Here is a 19,282-nt window from a genome sequence, read left to right as displayed (position 1 = left end):
GTTAAAGCCAAGATCAAGCCTTCAAAAGGCAGCCTGATCCAAAATGGCCGATGATCCTACCTGCTTCTGGGCAGGAACATGGACTCCTTGATGAAGACCGAGCCAGACAGCAGGATGTACCAGCAGCTTCCAATGTCATCAGGACTGAGAGACAGATAGAGAGAGGCAGTTAGTACAAAGTACCACAGAATGCAAAGAAGATGGCCAAAACATAAAGACTCTGAATGGTGAACAGAGTAAGAAACAGGATAACATACAGGCTTATATGAGATGTTAAACCATACTTGGATTATTTGGATTATCATTTAATCATTTAAGTAATTTTTAAGCAAAAATGCTGAATGCTAACATGAGTTAAAGCTTCTCAAATGTGGAATATCTTCTGACATTCCAGGTCATCTATGAATATCTGAATATCTTAAGGTTTTGGCATGTTGGTCAGACAGAATAAGAAAGGCATCAAATTGTGCTTTAATAAAATTGTGATGGACATTTTTTTGGACCAAACAATTAATCTATTAAAGCAATAATGGAAAAACAACTAAAAACGTTGGTTGGCGCCTACTGTCTTCACTGCTGATAATGTTTCTTTGTCGTCTGCCTGATCTGCATGGTGCTGTGATCTAAAGCATCAGCAATGAAAAAGTGCTCGCTGTGTCAAATAAAGATCACCGCTTTCGAAAAAAAAAAAGAAAAGGAGAAAACACGAGAAAGAGAGAGAGCGGAGAGCGTCAGAGAGAGAGAACTATGAATGAACTGAGGAATCATGTCTCATCCACCCACACCCGTGGCCCTGCTGAAACACACAGACGAGGAAATTGGGCATTGCAGACGAAGTAAACTCAGCCTGACCCCTGGATGATGCGGCTGGCTGTCAAGTTCTTATAACAGCTGGTACGCAAACACACAGAAACACGCTTCCACCACAGTTACACAGCACTTTCAGCCATTTCATTTAAACTACAGACACTTTTTTGGGTTTTACCTTCTATGTGGCATTACTAGGGAACTGGAGGCCTTATTAAGGAACATCAAAGCGTCTACTGAGGGGAGTTTGCTCTCAGATAAACAACACATTAACATGAAATTAAGGCGAGGTGTCAGTGTTAGAAAAGGCATGCTGGTCATTTTTAAGGGATAACAGTCTTTGTTAAATTCATCAGATTTGTTTCCATGCTCATCTGATTTATCTCGAGACTTGCATGGCTACCGGAGGGATTGCAAAGACATAATCTCACAAGGCCGAGATGCACTATATCTTCTGTGCTCAGTGCATGCAGGATTATCAAAGAGGCTGTGTGTGCTGACCGACCGAGAATGCAAACAAAAGCTATGAAGACGGATAAGACGGTTAATGCCTGTCTTCATTCATATGCAACCGGCCAAAGGGCTCGAAGGACAAATGCCATATATGCAATCTTTCTGCAGGTCAGTTCAAATATCAGAGAAACTGTAGAGTCTCATTTTCACCTGGATTCTGTTGAATACAGAATTCCTTGTGATTATAGATTAATTTCACCTGAGCTGAACAAAGCAGTCGTGTTTGCTTTTACTTTAAAATGAGATGATTGTGGTCCGACATCAAACAGTTCACCTTCTAGCCCCCTGACAGCAGTCAGAGAAGAGAAGTAGAAATCCACAGTAGGAAGTACTCTCATGACACCGATACCATCGTTTTCCTGTGCTGGGAATTTAACATGAGCGCTGAAGTTTCGGCAGAGGTGGACGAAAATAGGCATGTTGGTGAACAAAAACCACTTTCCTTTGCTCTGATGATTCTCTACAACTGAAGCTGCATGATGACTGCAAAAATGAGGATTATTTTACTGGATTTCATGATTTACTGTCTCGGTGTGGTGCCTTATTTCAGCATCCTGATTATTTCCAAACACAGCAGATATCTTCAGCGTTTAACGGTTTGACTTATTTTTAACACTTGTTTTGTCCTTTTAACTACATTTGTGAAACAGAGCTATGGGTGACTAATCAAGGAAGTTGTATTTATAACATGTCTGGTGCTATCTCTTAAAGCACACATAATACTCACAATTATTCTCATTAGTTCAACACTTCGGGAAATATTGCTAAGCTACTGAGACTTAGATGAGAGAATTCATACTATTAGCATGTCTGTGGAGTAAACATAAAACTAAAGGCTGCAGCATGTTAGCTGAGCTTGGTGCAAAGACTGTAAAACAATCCACCTTCCAGCACCTCTAAAGCTCACTAACGAACATGTTTGTTTCATCTGCATAAAAACCAAAGGTGGCATTTTTACACCTGTGTTTTTGTACGGATTAAATGAAAAATATGCTAAGTTAAGCTAACTGGCTGCTGGCTGTAGCTTCATAATTACCATACAGACATGAGTGCTAGGAACAGTTATAACACTATTTTGAAGAAATAAACATTTGCTGCCTTATTGTCAGTCTGCATCAGTTCAGGTATTACTGATAAGCTTCACCTGAGGGTGTGAAAACCTGTAATTATCCTTGCTATGAATGCACTGCCTCAACCTAACAGGAGATTCAGATGGATGTTTCTCTGTGTGAAGCCTCCATCTGTCTGTTTACCAGCCGTCGCTGTGAAACACCACCTCATGACAGGAAAAGAACGTCTGCTCATCAAGCCGAAATCAAACCTCGCTCCTGAAGGGGCAGCTTGTGTCATTATCGCTGAACATTTTCACCTGGTCTGAGTGAGACTTTTAAACTCAAACCGGGGGGAGAAAAGAAAATCGATGACCAGTCAGACATCAGCATGGTGGGACTGGTTTTTGCTTACAGAAAGGTAAAGGATGGGTGCACTTATCACACACCCGCCCCCATTCAGACACCTACATTCACACCTGGCATCACTGTGCTGACCGAGTTTTTTTTTCTAATCACCGAGAACAAAGTCTCACCCCTCCTCCCTCCCCCTCCTCCTCCTCCTCCTCCTCCTCCTCCTCCTCCTCCTCCTCTCCACACTTCGCTTGCAGAAACTACTGAGGCTGCAGACAGCACACCCTACTGACACAGTGAAAAATCTCCCTCGCCTCCTCCAACAGCATCCATTCTCCTTTTCCTTCTCCCCCTGATCTCCACCCGCCTCCCTTCAGGCTCGTTCCATCCCTTTTATGGTTCTTCCTCGCATTCAGATGATACGGATGAAACCCTCAATTATTAATTGCTGGCACGCAGATGCACCGAACGGGGGGAGAACCTCACATGGCTTCGAAAGAGGAGCAGGAGGAGGAGGAAGAGAAGATACAGCACCAAAAAAGTAGGAGGTAGGAGACTCTTATGCACCACGACAGCTTGACTGAACTGGGTCACGCGCACTGGAAGCGATCGTCAAACGATAAACATCATCCACTAAAACCCCCCGGGAAGCCCTGAACAGCGGGGAATCGGGTTATAGTGTGTGAGTGCCATGGCGGAGCAGGAAGGGGGTAAAATGATTCGGTTTTCGATTGAAACGTGTTGCTGCATCAAATTCAGAATAAGCAGATATTTACAAAAATCAATGAAGCTGCTGAGGTCAAACATTAAATATATTGTCTTTGTGCTGTTTTCAGTTGAGTTCAAGTCAAAAAGGATTAGCTAATTATCCCATTCTGTCTTATTTACGCTTAACACAGCGTCCAACTGTTACAGAATCAGGGTTGTACTTCCTACTTTTATACTAACACTCAGGTGTACCGTGTAATGGAAGGCCTCTCTGTTGCAGCACAACACATTACAGACAAAACACACAATAGTGCAACACAGAGCAGGACAACAGTAAACAGCAAACAAAGATACAATCATTTGCTGCAGGGTTTGGACACAGTTTGGACTGAAAGGACGGTTGAGTAACAGGAGTTTCAACACAAAAGAGGTGTGTCTGACAGGCACATTCAATGGCCCCATACAAACAAGCCACTAAAAATACGACCATGTCAAGTTGTTATGGTTGTTGTGTTTTCACCATGAACCTCTCAAGAGACTCTCAATGCCACAATGGTGTGGTGACATTATGAAACAAAGCATTCACACCACTTTTGTAATCCTCCAATTGTCCAAGAAAGCAAAGCTGTTTTCGTCAAAAATCTCAAGCTAAAAAAAGCTGAAACGAGGGGACGGGAGGGGACTGAGGTTTAATGTTCAGGGTTTACAGTTTAAATACAATGAAAGGTGCTGACCTGCAGATTTTACACAGCACTGACATGTGCTCTGAGTCTTAAACTTCCTTCCTCTTCAATCCTTTCTGTCCAAATATATCATTATCTATCCCTTTTTGCAAATCACAGCTTCTATTTTTTCAATTTCGTCGAGCTCCTCCACAAACTTTCTACGCCCTGGCAGCTGCACAAGCACCACCTGGAGTGCACGTATCCCCGGTTGGGCATCACTGCTTTAACAGACAGGACAATTAAGACAGGCTCCGCGGTGACAAGGTCTGGAGTTCACAGTTTGTTAGTTAGCTCTCTGCTTTCTGCGGCACCTTATTAAAAAGCTCCAAATTTGGCTGTGTGCTCGAAACCACATCGCTCCAGATACAGCATATTACATTTCTGCCATTTTTTTTTTCACCAAATTTAATATGCCGCCATTCCAGATACTTGTCAAATGCCTGCTGCCTCCATACCAGAGCTGTCCATACTGCACATACTGGAACGCATAATTACGCAAGCCGTCTGGTCATTGGGACGTGATGAGTTTTTCAGTTCCTTCTTCCAGTGAGTATCCTCATCTACCCTGCGGTGACGTTGTTCCTGAAAGAGAGCAGCTTCACGGGGTCACAGGGAACAGGGGCCACATGAGGGGACAACTTTCCGACAGCTGCACGGGAGCGTCGCTCGCTCTGAACCTCAGCCAGAAGGTTAAAATATCACAGCACTGTTCTTCTTCAGCATTGTCATGATACGTTACCACCAATGCCATTTTTTACATATATAGAAAATAAAATGGCAAAGCAGGAATTACCACGAAGTCAAAGAACAACTCGTGATGGTTGTAAGATAAGTGTTTGTGTTTTTCTCTCGTGGCAACAGTTTGGTTGACCAGTTTTGGCAAACTGAGCCTCACTGTTGACACCGTTGCCATGCAGTCAGCTGTTTGCCGTGGACCAGTGCGGTCCACTGACAAAAGACAAATTCTTCCTCTTTTCATGATTTCAATCAAAACACATAGCTCTCTGACTGTGACAGCAAAATGGGATTTCAGCATGACGGTCACACGGGGTGGCAAAACCAGACGTGTGTGGACGGTAAATCTCTGTTTTCAACGCTGCAGCCGACAGACAAAGAAAGCGTAGCGGCATTAACCTTCAGGTGTTGTTTGTAGGACAGCAGTGGACATTCTGCTTCATCAAGCTGCTTACTTTAACACCCACTGCAGGTAGTTTTCACAGCACCTCCACATCAGCTGATAGGGCTCTCATTAATAAATGAAATAAAAAAATAAGATAATAATTACAATGTACAGCTGCAACTAACAGTTGTTTTCAGTAGTGATTAGCCTGCCGATTTTCTCAATTAATCGATTGGTCAATAAAGGTAAAATAATTGTGAAAAAGACCAAGGCAACGTCGTCAATTTTCAGCTCCAGTTAAAATTGAATACTTACACTATTGACTCTGGTGGCCAAAGTTCAAAGTCCACAAAGGAATACGACTCCAAACAAGCTAATTCTGCTCCTCAGCAACAAAACAGCAAAACAGCATTGCATTGCAAAATTAGAAGCATTGAGTTTTCAGTTAGACCACACAGACCAGTGAGGGTTAAAGGTCAAGGGTTGCATTGAAAGAGCTGACATGGAAGAGGTTAAAGACCGAGCAGAAGCTTCTGCCTCTCTTCACCATGCTGCCGGTGTAAAAAGTGCCAGGTCAGCCTCCATCTCAGGAGGGCTTTAGAGCTATAATCTCTGGATGGTAAATCCTGAGAGGTTCAGGCTCTCACAGTATGGGATGTTTTCATGAGTTATTGAGTGTGACTGCGTGCACGCGCGTGTGTGTGTGTGTGTGTGTGTGTGTGTGTGTGTGTGTGTGTGTGTGTGTGTGTGTGTGTGTGTGTGTGTGTGTGCGCACATGCATGTAGTGTTAGCACTCAAGCAATCTCGACCCCCAGGCAGGAAAAATGAGTACTTTTCTAACTATTACCCTGATCCTCCTGTCATTACTCCAGGACTGCCAACTGTTAGGGCTAGCCAGACTGAGACTGTGAGTGTTCGGGTCATTAACTACGTCATTTGTGTGACTCTGAGTGGTTTTATCCAACATTAAGGGTGTTTGCAGGAAAAGGAAAAAAACAGAAATATACAGCCAGGATTTAGTTTTACATAAAATGTTCTTCTGGGTGTTGAGCAGTGACATGTACCTCTCTCTTTTTTTCCCCCCACATCTTGAAGAGTGCGTTACAGTTGAGAGATGAGCAAATGCATGAATGTGTGGGACAATTAAGGGTCTCCGGTTTAAAAATATGGCCACCCTAATGGTGGGCCCCTACCATTAGTTTGTCATGTACTGATAATGAGGTATTTGTTTTAAGATATCACAGTTTGAGTTCTTCAGTGACACCCAGTGTTATCTTATATAATCAATTAAAGGCTTCTCAGCTGAATTATTATGCACCCATGGTAATATCCTCCCTCACTCCTTTGACTTTCCTCCCTTCACTTCCCGGATTAAGTGCATCCCACAATTCACTGCAGAGCATGGGTCAGACGCTATAGTTCTGTCTTCAATACTCCCTTCAAATGCAAATGTAGTTTAAATGCTAAGGTATAGTTTGTTATTGGTCTCTGTCCCTTTGTCACTTATGATTACTCAAACTAAAACCTGGCATTTATCATAAATTCCCTTCAAACAAAAGTATCTGTAGTTAAGCCAAAAGCATCTTTCATCTGAAGGTGTTTTTCCTCTTTATAGCCATCTGAGATATGTTTCAATGCACAGACCTCACAAATTTACAACTTAATAGAGACACTATCACAATTAAATTCCCCCACTGACTTTTAGAGCCCTTGTTCCCCACCATATTACTGCCGTTGATATAAACAGACCAGGAAATGAAGACAGGCTGTTAAAAGCTTGTATTTTCACAGGGTTGATTAAGATCTTGCAGAGGAGGAAAGTCAATCTAATCTGCTGCTGTTTAACACCCAGCTCTTATCAGGGAGAGCCTGGAAGACTTTTATAGTTTCACACATGCATGCATGCAAACGCGTGTACACATGTACGGAAAAGCATGCAATCAAACACACAGCCGTACAAAGACAACTGGAAACTATGCTTTGATTCTTGCAAATTAAATGAAGCAAAAAGACAATAACCAGCTACGTTTTGATGCTGCAGCCTGGAGGTAAATTCAGCAAAGCACACACAGCTTTACTCTCCTCGACTCTTATTCTCCTTTTACATGGGAGGCACATATGATGCACACATACTGAGCATATGCTCAGTCTGCACTGGAGTCATTCATGTGAGAGAGCCGTCAGGTTGATCTGTGGCTGTCACTGTTAGCAGAGACTCCAGTCTGCAGTGCAGATCAATACGCGTCACTGTTAAACTAAAGAATCACATAAAATCACACCACATCATTACCAGTCGCCAAACGACATTCATGTTTTAGTTTCACTTATCGCCCGCTGCTTGTGCACACATCCTCCCTGTGATTTTCATGCTTTCTATTCCTCTCTCACTTTGGGAAAGAGGATAAATTATGTTTATATGTCAATATCATTAAGTTAAGTTCGAGCACAATCTGGTTTCTCTGTGGCAGTCCATGCTGAGGAGCACGTTCACGCCAAAGTCCACCAGCGTCTGTCGATGTGCGTCCATTCTAGTGCTTTCATTTTCTTCATTTTTGTACAAATCTCCAGCCACATTGACAAAAATAAACATAACTGCAGCTTAATGACAACACCATTGTTTGGTCTGCTTGAGATTAGAAATGAGTGATTATAGAGCGTGTTAGAGGCGACAGACGGTTGGTTTTTGAACTTCACGAACACCAGAAAATGCTCTTTATGAACAAAGCTGCTAAAATGCAAAGTTAGCTTCACAGCTATATGCTCAGCTGTGTGTGTGTGTGTGTGTGTGTGTGTGTGTGTGGGGTCCTGAGGGAATCTTGCTGAAACTGAAGTCTATTATGCGACCACCGCTTAATCTGCATTCCTATTGTTTGATCAGCTCCCACACCGCAGAGTGGGCTTCTAATGAGGTGTTGACTCTTCCCCATCATCCCCCAACACACACATACACCCACGCACACACACACTCACGAAGACCCACCCTCCACACACACACAAACCTACACAGGGGATCATGACGCTGAGAAGGGACAATGTGTCCCCTCCAGTCCCTCAAGAGGCTGATAGAGTTAATTAACTGTCTTAATTCTCGCCATGGGTGTTCGGAAGACGTCCACATGTGACAGCAGTCAAACACTGTGCGTGCTCTCTGCTTACTTCAGTTGTGGCAGCCTTTCAGACTGGGTCCAAACACACTCCGAAGCTGTCAGGAAGCTGTCAATACAGCAATACCATCATATTAACCCTCCACGGCACTCAGCCGAAAGGAGGAAGTATATAACCATTAGCACCAGTGACTAGCTAGCCTTCGCCGCATTGAAGGAAATGCTTTTAGGAGCTATTATAGCTACAGGTTTTTTTTTGTCGATTCAGTGCACACTGGCTTATTATCGAATCAAGCTGAATTTAGACTGGAAATCCCTTCTAGGCTCTTTGTCTTGAGTGGTGCTGTGCAGTGATTTTGTGTGACACTAAAAAACACACGCATACACCTTCATAAAGGAACTGTCTCACTGCTTCTGTGCTTTCTGGACATTTGTTTTCATTTAAGTCACCCCGGCCGCTCCGCTGCGTGGACTCTGCACCCTTCAGCTCATCAATAACTCTGAGTAACGGCCCGGGTCAGAGCGTGCTTTGATCACACAGAACTGAAGCACTGTTACATCGACTGCGCCTGTTGCTTTTCATGTATTCATACGCCGGTGGTGATGTATGTGTTTGACCAAATATCATCAATAAGCATCTACACACAGGGGTCCACACCCATGTAGTTCCAGGCATTGTTGTACTTACTAGTATAGCACTTCGTTGGCCTCATGTCTCTCATAACGCACCGTCTCGCACATTATCCTGCAGGGACAGAAGACAGGGAGGGGAGGGCAGCAGTCAGAAAACAATAGGAGGAAATATCCACTTTGGTTGGTTGGCGATGTTATGAACAGGGGAATTTTAAATCGTCTTAATCTGTCTTCTCATCTCAGGACTTTCCTTTTTCGCCACGTATCATTTTCACTCTTTGTTTTATTGTGTTTGTTTGTGATGTTTTATGGCACTGTTGCCAGACGTTTTCTTGACATGTAGCTTCTATTCAGTGTGACTTTCACTGTTTGCTGTTCGTTGTTGTTGATGGTATATGACAGGAGGGGAGACAGACTCACTGCGCCGTGAGAGATTTTTAAAGTTCAGTTTAGGATTTGAACAATTAACCTGATTGTCACAAGACAGTTTCTGCCTCTGCTCATAAAACAAGTGTCATTTATCCAGGTCAGAGGCATCTTTACAGAGCGAGGGTTTAGACAATTGATTGAGCTTATGGCGCTGCAGTAGTTTCTCTTCCTAAATTAGGCACAGACTCACTTTGTGCTCCCACTGCCTCCATCAGTGAAACGTTCTGTTTTCCTTCCCGCATCAAGTTCTTTTGTAAGAGTAAATAATGGGTCACATTTTAAAAATCACAGATCTCTGATTTCCGAATCAAACCCTTATTTTCCACGAACATTAAGTGCGAAAAAGTCATCCACATCAGACTTTCCCCACGACACCTCCAGAGAAGACAAGTGCGCATCAACTTTACAGGCAGGCAGCTATAGTAAACAGTAGCTGATCAAAACACAAAAGGCTTCAAAAATAGCTGGAGGCGGCCGTTGTGTTGCAGCCCCCATTGCACAACGACCGAAAAAAAAAAATCCCGGCTCTAAAAAACAAGTCGCTGTGAAAAAGAGCTAGAGAGGAAAAACAACACATTCCTCTGAGATGAAATGAAAAGAACTATAACATAATCCCATAGTTAGTGGGATGTCGGGATGTCTGGATGGCTGGGAGATTTTTTTTTTTTTTTAAGGTTAGGAAAACCAAAGTTGGCAGGAGCGGCGGTTTGGTCTGTGGGACCACGGGGACATTCCTCAGGATCCAAACAGGGAGGGGGGAGAGGGGTTACTGCAGGGTGGGAGGCCTCCGAGGGGTCACACAGTGGAATGTTCCAGCTCACGGGTCATGTACTGCTACATTGTTCCGTCGCCAGTATAATCCACATGTATGCACACAAGGCATGCTGGGAACAGACTTCTGACATGCAGGGTTTGGAAAGTCTACGCCTGACAGAGAAGACTGGTGCCTATATTACCCACAATGCAACTGCTGACACTTTGGTCAGTTTCAGGTGTGCTATGCTAGCATTGGCTAATTTGGCCTCGAGCTAAGTGACGTCACGTGAGGCACTTTATCAGATTTCATGCAGCTCTGGAGTCACAGAAAGCTTCCCAGAACTTTCCTGACACATGCAGTCGCGCTGCCCAACACCTGCAAACAGACTTTGATGTGTAAAATGGCAGGAGTTCCCCTTTAACAGCACTTGGTCTGAGGGCACGTGTCAATTTCTTCACATGTCAAGTTCCCTGATATAACAATAGAGCTCTTTGAAAAAATCCTGATGAAATTAAAACCTCTGTGTTTGTGCCAATCCACGAATTAGAAAAGAAAGTCTGAACAATGCGAGCTTACTGCTGTCATTCAGATTTTGTAGTAAGATATTGTTAAACACTTATTGTTTCACTTTAAACCAGATTTGTAGGTTGTGTGAATGTGCACACGCTTAACAGAAACGCTGACTCTAACATTAATCATGCTTAAAATACTGTGTTTTAGACATTTTATCAGAGAGGTATAATTTTATATGTGCCAGTCACAGTAAAATCTAGATTTCAGTCAGCTTGACTTTTTATAAGGCAGATTTCCTTTTTAAAGAGTAAAATAAAGAGTGGCTGCAGGGCACAGGAGCTGCTGTATTCGAAAACCAGACCAATTTCGCCAACATTTGGCTGGCTTGGTGTTAATTTTCCACCCCTCACTACAACCGTTGTGGAGCAGACACTGAGGAGTTGTCGCTGTGTTTTAATTAGCATTTGAATTTCATGTGATTAGAATATCAAGCTTGAAGTTATGGTAATTAAGTACCAGGAATGTGTGCAAACACTGACCTCAGCTGGTGCTCTCGCAGGTTGGACAAGGCCTCCATGCCGTGGAGATAAGAGTAGACAATCTCCAGGTCCTGAGGAAGACAGGGACGTGGTGTTAGAACAGGAGCTTAGAGTTCGAGCTTTAAAGATGCAGCAATCAATATTTTCAGATGAACAAATGTATGAAATGACTGTGCGTAATGCAACACACAGAATTACCACCAAGTTTCCCTCAATGTTACGCAGCTTTACTGCAACTTTCAGGCTGTTTTAGCTTTACAGCCCACAACTGTGACTGTCACTGTTTTAATTCACTCTAACCACTTTCATCAAGCTCTTTCCTGCTGCAGCAGGCAGCTGTTTTCAGCGAACAGCCTCTGCTAAATCCACTGTGCACTACCTGCTCAACCCCAGTGGCACAAAGTTGTGAACATAATGGATCATTTAGCAGTTTAAAGAGAAGTGTAAAAAAGCAAACGCTTGCCAACAAGTTATATGTTTACATTTTGTTGTAATTCCAGCAGGTGGCCAAAAAATGAATGTATGTCTAATGTAACATCAAAGCAAAATGTTTTAGTTTTAATGTGACGGCACAGTTTCAACACACCTGCTCAATCCCAATGAGCACAAAGTGTCAACAAAAACACACTCAGACATAGTCGAGTAACGATAATGCCGTCGCACTGACGCCTAAAATACTGATCATTCATTCCGCAGTGGACAAACTGGCTACTCATACAACAGAAAACCTTTCACAAGGACGGTGACGTTGATTTGTGTGACTGAGCGCTGGAACAGAAAGCAATAAAGCACCTCGCAGAGAAAAAATAAAGGATGTACACTGCACAACTATAAACTCCCCATTCAATTACTTCATCAAGTGACCCAGTGAGCCACTCTCGGATTGTTTGGCGTGAATCCAGCCAGAGGTGAAACAAAGTGGCCGTCTCTGAGAGCTGGCAACCGGCACAGCTACTCCACTGTCTGTTGGTACACACTGGGGCTCTGACGCTGTGTGTGTGTGTGTGTGTGTGTGTGTGTGTGTGTGTGTGTGTGTGTGCACGTTGCGGTTCTGGTTGCAGCTACTGGGATGCCTTTGTCGACGGCAACTGGAGGTAGATGTGGCGACAGCAGAGCGGAGGGACAACAGAGACCCTGTGTTAGGACACCGCCAGGCACACACACCAACACACACATGAAACCACACACAATGGCCACCCTGTCTCTGAGCTATGAAGCAGCAATCATAAGCTTATTGAAAATTTTATGAAATGTTGACCACAAAAGCTAAATAACGGCGTGTTTGTGCTGGTTTGGTGTCCCGATGTCAGGAGAGGGGGGAGCGCCAGAATCACCCCAGTGTGAGAAGCTTTTCTACGGTTCATTTAAGCTGATTTCAGAAGGACAAAATAATGGATGAAAACAATGAAAGCACACCAGAATCTCTCTTTCAGTCCAACAACTGCAAAAAAAACGAAACAATCAAACGTGTTTCTGATGCAGTACTCGTTCAATCAGTACAGTTTTTTGAAACCCTTACAAATGATGCGTGAAACTCAGGTCACATGACCTCGGATTAACAAAATACACATTCTAACAACCAGGTGACAAATAAGCGGCACACAAAGAAAACACACCCGAAATGCTCTGCCTGTTTGATCAGCGCTGAAGCTGAGTTTAAAACAGTAAATTCAGAGGTGACAGACATCAAGGTGAGAGAACAACACACTGAGCTGTTAGAGAAAGTGTATTAAAATCTGCTCTCGCCACCTGTTAGAAAGCACCATCAACACATATGTGACACATGACTGCAGACTATGAATTCATATCCAAACTGTTGTGAAACTCCGTGACTGGGTGTTGGTCCCTTGAAGTCTTTTTCTTTTCTTTTTTTTTTTTTAATTTGGGTTAGGCCTTCATGAAGCGGACGCAGAAAGAAACTTGTATTGTCCTCAGGGCTGCCTGGCCCTGTTACATCACACACTGATATCCTCACTAACCAGATCCTTATGTTCAAAGTGTCTGTGGTCAGTGCAACAGCATGCACAGGAGCTCAGGCACATACTGCCACCTACTGGGTGACTGAGGAACTACAGGCCCAATTAACTGGGTACAGGTTGGGTATTGAGCTACAGGAAATGCCACAGCACAACTAATGAGACACACTTCTATTAAACTGCAAATGCAGTGAATTAATGGAAGAGTAAGAAATGGATGCCAACTGTACGACAGCAAGCAATCACCTGAACGTGAAGGTGACCGTTCAGGTTTCTAGTACATGAATGTGTGGTATGCAGTATATTTAACTTTGTGCAGGGGTAGAGGTGAAGTGATTCATCCATTAATCGATCACTTCATTAGCTGGTGAGTATTTTGATGATGATTCACTCATTTTTAAGTATCAAAAAGTCACCTGTTCGGACTTCTCAAGTGTGAACATTTGCTGGTTTGGTCAGAAAAGTAATCTGACGACATCAAAGCAGGCTTTACGACACTGTGACTGATATCCTATAGGCAAAATAATGGATTGATTAAGCAGAAAATATCTGACTGATTAACCAACAATCCATTTCGTGGGGTCTTTGTGGCGACATTATTCCTTCCTTTCATATTCCCTCCATTTCTCAGAGGTCATTAATTTGCCATTTGGTCACAAAAAAAGAAAATAAATCCAAAGGAACAAAACAGGTAGCGCATCAATAAAAACACCTTCCAGTGAGACACAGATCGATTTTGACAGTGTGGACTGTGGAAGGAAGAAATTTCCCTCAGGCACAAAGTATCCAACCATCCACACAGAAGGTCACCACTAGGTGGCAGTGTTGCAGGTTTCTTTTTTCCCGTCCACAGTGACATCACTGAGAATAAAACAGCGCCACTCAAAAGCAGCCTCACAGGGAGAAATATGCAAAACCATCAATTGTGGCTTCAGTCTCAAATATTTCAGATTGACTGTATGGAAAGAATGTAAAGGACCCCATCTTTTCCACTCCCTGGGCCCTACATTTTCCGGTCTGATTTTCTTTCTTTTCCTCTCTCTGGTCTCCTTCGGATGGAGCCAAACACGATGACCACAAAGTGCGCAGGCAGAGGATACAGGACAGTTTTAGGACATGAACAGCATCAGAACAGAAAACCTTCACGACTTCAACAAGGGTTTCTGTGCTTTTTTCCTGAGATTAATTTGCTTTAATTCAAACAATTTTGCATTCAAAAAAAAAAAATGAAAGACCTTACATGGACCTTGCCTCTTAGTACAGAGATCAAAAGAAGATGTACTGTGTTTGATCCTCGCTTTCAGCATCACTTAGGTGATTCCTGCTTCGTACTCGTTCACATCTTTGACTGAAGGCAGGACCACCGGATCAGACCATGAGTAGTGGGTAGCTGAAAATAGGACATGCTGATGAAGGCTGCATTCAGCCAAAGTTCTGCTCCTTTGGGCTTTTTGAGGGGTAGCTCAAACTCCCTCCACCATTAAACACCATCTAATCCCTCCTCCTTCCTTTTCCAAACTAATCCTTCCAAGAACACAGGTGGCCCCCACTGAAGGAAAAACACACCAAGATGCCGTTCTTGATAAAACCTAGTGGGTAATTCAGAGCTGTTTGTGCAAAACTATCTGCAGCATTCCTTGCATACCACTTACATACTGTCAGCTGAGCCTCTTTGTAAACTTCCACAGTTATTTCCTTGATGCAACACAATATGTCATCCCTTTACACCTTCATTTGTAAGACAGATGGTAGCAGTGAAATGCAGCCAAACGAGTGGAGGCATTTCCTCTACTGGATACAAATTAAACAATAGCGGGCCTTGTCTTCCCCGCTTGAGGCCCAAAAACACACACACGCAAACACACACCGCACAAGACATCCTCCATTTTCCACCCATTATGTAAGGCCCCAGAGGGAGAGGGTGCAGTGTCGGGCCCGGTGCCAGCTTGTTGAGTGGCAAAGCATTCAGTGGGCAAAGGGAGGTCAAGGAAGTTGTGATGTGTTTCTGGCATTGTGTTCACTGAGACTTAGAGAGAAACCAGAGGAGCCAAAGGCTGCGGTGAAAACAAGCACAGTTTCACTTGAAAGGGTATCGGTGTGAAAAGCCAGGCAGGTGAAACGATATTAAAAAAGTCGATACCTTTAGATCGTTCCCTTTGTCCGACAAACATCCAAAGATAGATCATTGTATAATAAAATATGCATGTAAAAAAAATAGGAAACATTGCATTTCATAAGCAAAAGAACGCATTTTTGCTTGTTAAATTGATTAACAAAATAGGTGCCGATTTTCAGGATTTGTTTCCATTAATTCAGCAGCCCCCGGGTCACCCTTAACTACAGCTAGAAGACGTCTCTGCTGTTCTTATCTCTCAACACCACAGTGTCTGTTTGCTCTCTTCTATTTGGGCCCTTTCACTGTTGCACAAATGGCCAATCCATTCATTTATTTGGCTCTGGCTGAGTGCAGATAGCAGACCTCTGCATGCATCTATCACCCACTGTAGACAAACACCAAAGATAGGGGCTGCAGCCTTTCAGAAACAATGGGACACTGTGGGAGGGATAAACAAAAGAGTCTCCACTGGGGAGGTGAAGGACGTTTCTGATGGCCTACAAGGCCTCAGTATCTGATGGCTGATCAGCTATATCAACACTTCAACACATCACTGAGTCTAGTTTGAATCGACAATCACCTGTTTTTCATATCAAATGAATCTGCTGCTCTGAACCACTATGAAGAACTGCGGATCCAAGCACCATCTTTAGAGCAGCGACTCATGCAGTAGAAAGGCTGATGGGATAATGTGTGTCGAGGGACTGACGTAGCAAACTGCAGGTGATGAGGTTATGTTTTTATATCATCTAGGAATGACCGATTAAGTGTTATAAGCCCATAAAACCAGACGCATGATGGCTGTTTCAGTGATATGCTGCCCTCACTGAGTCAGCCAGCAGAGTAAATCAATGATCGTGTCTCCTTTGTTGACAGCATTAGCATCCCCAGCCGTCTGCATGCGTGTATGCAAGCCTCGTGCTTATGGAGCTACTGTCGAGGAAATCCTTCTATCGTGATCCCAATTACGTGTTTGCTGCTTTCTGGACCTGCTGTAAAACTTGCTGTGGCCTTTTTTTTTTTTGTTGGGCTTTGCTCTGTAGACACTTTCTTTAATGCCTAACGCTGGATAAGAAGACAATTTGACACTTAACAAATGTTACCTCCCCATCGTGTCTGCTGTTGTGCATGGGAGCTTTTAAAGTGTGACGTACTGTATGGTTTTGTGGCCTGGCAGAGGGAAATTTCTGGTGCTTTTTGTGATCTTGACAGCTTCATACTACATTGTGTGGTGTCATTTCAGGTGCTGGAGTTAACTCGTGGTGCTTCCCTGTTACGCAAAACCTTGGTTGTAAAGTATGTGCTTCTGACCATCATCACCACTGAATCCAAAAGTTACACATAGTGACTGTGAGCCGTGTTTTGGAACAAAAACAGGTTGGAAGAATTTATATCTTCTTTCTCACCAACACCACCAACTAACTAACTGAATGCAAATACGACAGAATCAGTTAGCAGGTCTGCAAGTTTCATTGTTTTCATTATCGGTTGATCAGTAGATTCAGTAGATACTTTTTAGATTAATCAATGAATAGCTCAGCCTATGAAATGTCAGATAAAGTGAAAAATGTCCACTACATAGTGGAATAAATCAAAACCACAGTTCTAATACAATTTATCTTTGACTACAATGAACAACTGCTGTCATTATCTATTAAGCTTTTTTGATTAATTGCCTAGCCTATAAAATGTGAATAAGTGAAAAACGCCCATCATTTTCTCCCAAAACACTTTAAACCAGCGAGTGTGTGTGCGTGCCAGCCCTACTGCTATTCTTATCAAGCCACCGGAGAGATGAAGAGAAAGGCAGAGAGAGTGGGAGAGAAACAAGGGTGGCCGCCTACTGTGAGGCATATGCACTTCTGTCAGCACTGCCAGGCAACTTGTAAAGAACTTGTCTGAATGAGTTTTCACACTGAGTAACATCTCACTGGCCAACTGTGGAATTTGGCAAATTGTGATCCTTCCTTCTGTCCGCGGCGGCGGTCACCGAGAGGAGCGGGCCTGTGTTATGACGTTTGTCGGGTCAAATATGACAAACTGAGGAGCGTGGCACACTTTCCACCATCAGCTATGTTTTGTGTCTTTGTGAGCTGAAGAACTTTTAGCGAAATGAGAACAGGACAGCAGAACAGGGAAGTGCTGATAAAGCACACAAAACCTCAGAAAGATCTTGGCCATAGATTGAAAATAATGCTACAAAACACACAAAAACTGCAGCATTGACTTCTGCACTTTCCAGTTAGCAAGAGGCTGCATTCAAGAGACGAGCCGCATCTTTCTACCAGCCGGCTCATTACGCCACCCTCGTCTAAGACGCTTACGACCTTGATCCCTGGCAGTCGAAGAAGGAACGGCCGTTCTAATCGTGGCACTTTGCGCGGGGAGGATTTGTTGTCGTTCTGTTTCAGAAAATAGCAGTGAAAAGCACAAATTAATCCCCCGCGACTTGGGAGTGAGGACGACCTACTTTTATAACAATTGCTCACTTGTCACTGCGGGGTGAGCTTTCAACTCCATACCTTCACCCCACGATCCTTACTGCTGTCGCTTTAAGGTTGGACTCAAACACGACGATGTGGTGTGCAGAAACAGCTCATTAGAGGCGACAAAACAATGATTAAAGAAAACAAGTGAGAATTTATGTTTGCAAAACATGTGGATTTTGGATTTTCTGTATTATTCAACAAGATAGTGAGTTGGTTTTAATAATCCCAGAAGGGAAATTAAATCATCATAGCAGCCAGATACATGAACACATAATGACAAAAGGTACATGAACACAGCTAAGAGGACACTGATAAGTAAGAAGAAAATCTAATTAATGGATAAGTGGGGTTATTGACTGGGTCCAGTTATTAATAAGGTGGAAGATGAAGGCATAAGGTGCTGAAGATTAATAGCTTTTAGGCAGAGTAAAAAGAATTCAGTGCACAGACTGTGCCTGCTGTAATGAATGTTTTTATTCATTCATTTCTGTGCAGCTCCACATTAAGTCATGACCCAGAACATTCCCCTTTTGAAGTTTCGACCTTTTCTAGGTTTGCCTCTCTACGCCGACGACCCCTCACTCAGTGATGCGTCGGTATTCCTGGATCCTGTTACCGTGCCGGCGGAGGGGCCGTCTTGTGTGTCAGGCCGGGGTGAGGCTTGCATTCCTCAGATGACACTGGCTAGATAATGTCTCAGCGTCCACGCCAGCAGCCACACACAAGGCCTAAAGAGGCCATCTCAAGTCGTGCCTCCCACCCCCTGCTGCTCACTAACCTATGGAAGGTACTATATAGCATACCAAGTGGAGGAGCCATCTGGGTCGACTATTAAGACCATGCATGTGTGGGGGATCTGCAGAGATACTGCCAGTGTCAAAAGATGCTTCTGTGGAAACTAATGACTATTTTCCAAATCACTTAATATGCCAATTGTTTTCTTGATTATTCTAGGAACTGTTTGGTCTATAAACGTCATACAATAATGAAACTCAAATTGCCATATTAAGAATTTCCCTCAGGCCAACCTGATGCCTTCAAATAACTTAACAATCCAAAACCCAAAGACATTTAGTTCACTATCACATAAGAGAACAGCAGAAATTACTGACATTTATGAGGGTGGAAATACAGAATGTGTTGTACTAATGAGCAATAAGTTGTCTAATGGTTTCAGCTCAGAGAGATACTGACACACATTTAAATTGAGTTGTTTTTCCTGGATATTTCCTTACATACCTAGCTGCAGCTATAATTCACCTGACAGCACATCAAAACACAGTGTCCCTCAGGTCTTATTGAGGTTCATTAGTTAAACTGCTAAATGTCACTTCCGTTAAAAACAACCACAGACGGCAGAAAAATCCGTCTGTGCATTTTCAAGATTCTCCACAGCGGCCTCGCATAAAATGAAATGTCAGTCTAATCAATGTCTGGCTGTCTAATAACG

At 43.3% G+C, this 19,282-nt stretch overlaps 1 protein-coding gene across 7 annotated transcripts in view; it reads right to left on the bottom strand.

The window, feature by feature from the left end:
• Positions 1-19,282, bottom strand: part of rapgef2b (Rap guanine nucleotide exchange factor 2b) — a 104,992-nt gene that overhangs the window by 66,423 nt on the left and 19,287 nt on the right. For all 7 annotated transcript variants that reach the window (XM_076739403.1, XM_076739404.1, XM_076739407.1 and 4 more), the window contains exons 2-4: positions 11,252-11,322; positions 9,069-9,125; positions 61-144 (exon numbers count right to left, since the gene is read on the bottom strand). In XM_076739403.1, coding sequence (XP_076595518.1) covers positions 61-144; positions 9,069-9,125; positions 11,252-11,322 — 212 coding nt within the window. The remainder of the gene's footprint in view (positions 1-60; positions 145-9,068; positions 9,126-11,251; positions 11,323-19,282) is intronic.

Source organism: Chaetodon auriga, chromosome 9 (genome assembly GCF_051107435.1).
Source record: "Chaetodon auriga isolate fChaAug3 chromosome 9, fChaAug3.hap1, whole genome shotgun sequence".
NCBI classification, from domain to species: Eukaryota; Metazoa; Chordata; class Actinopteri; order Chaetodontiformes; family Chaetodontidae; genus Chaetodon; species Chaetodon auriga.
This window is presented reverse-complemented; position numbering and strand designations above follow the sequence as displayed.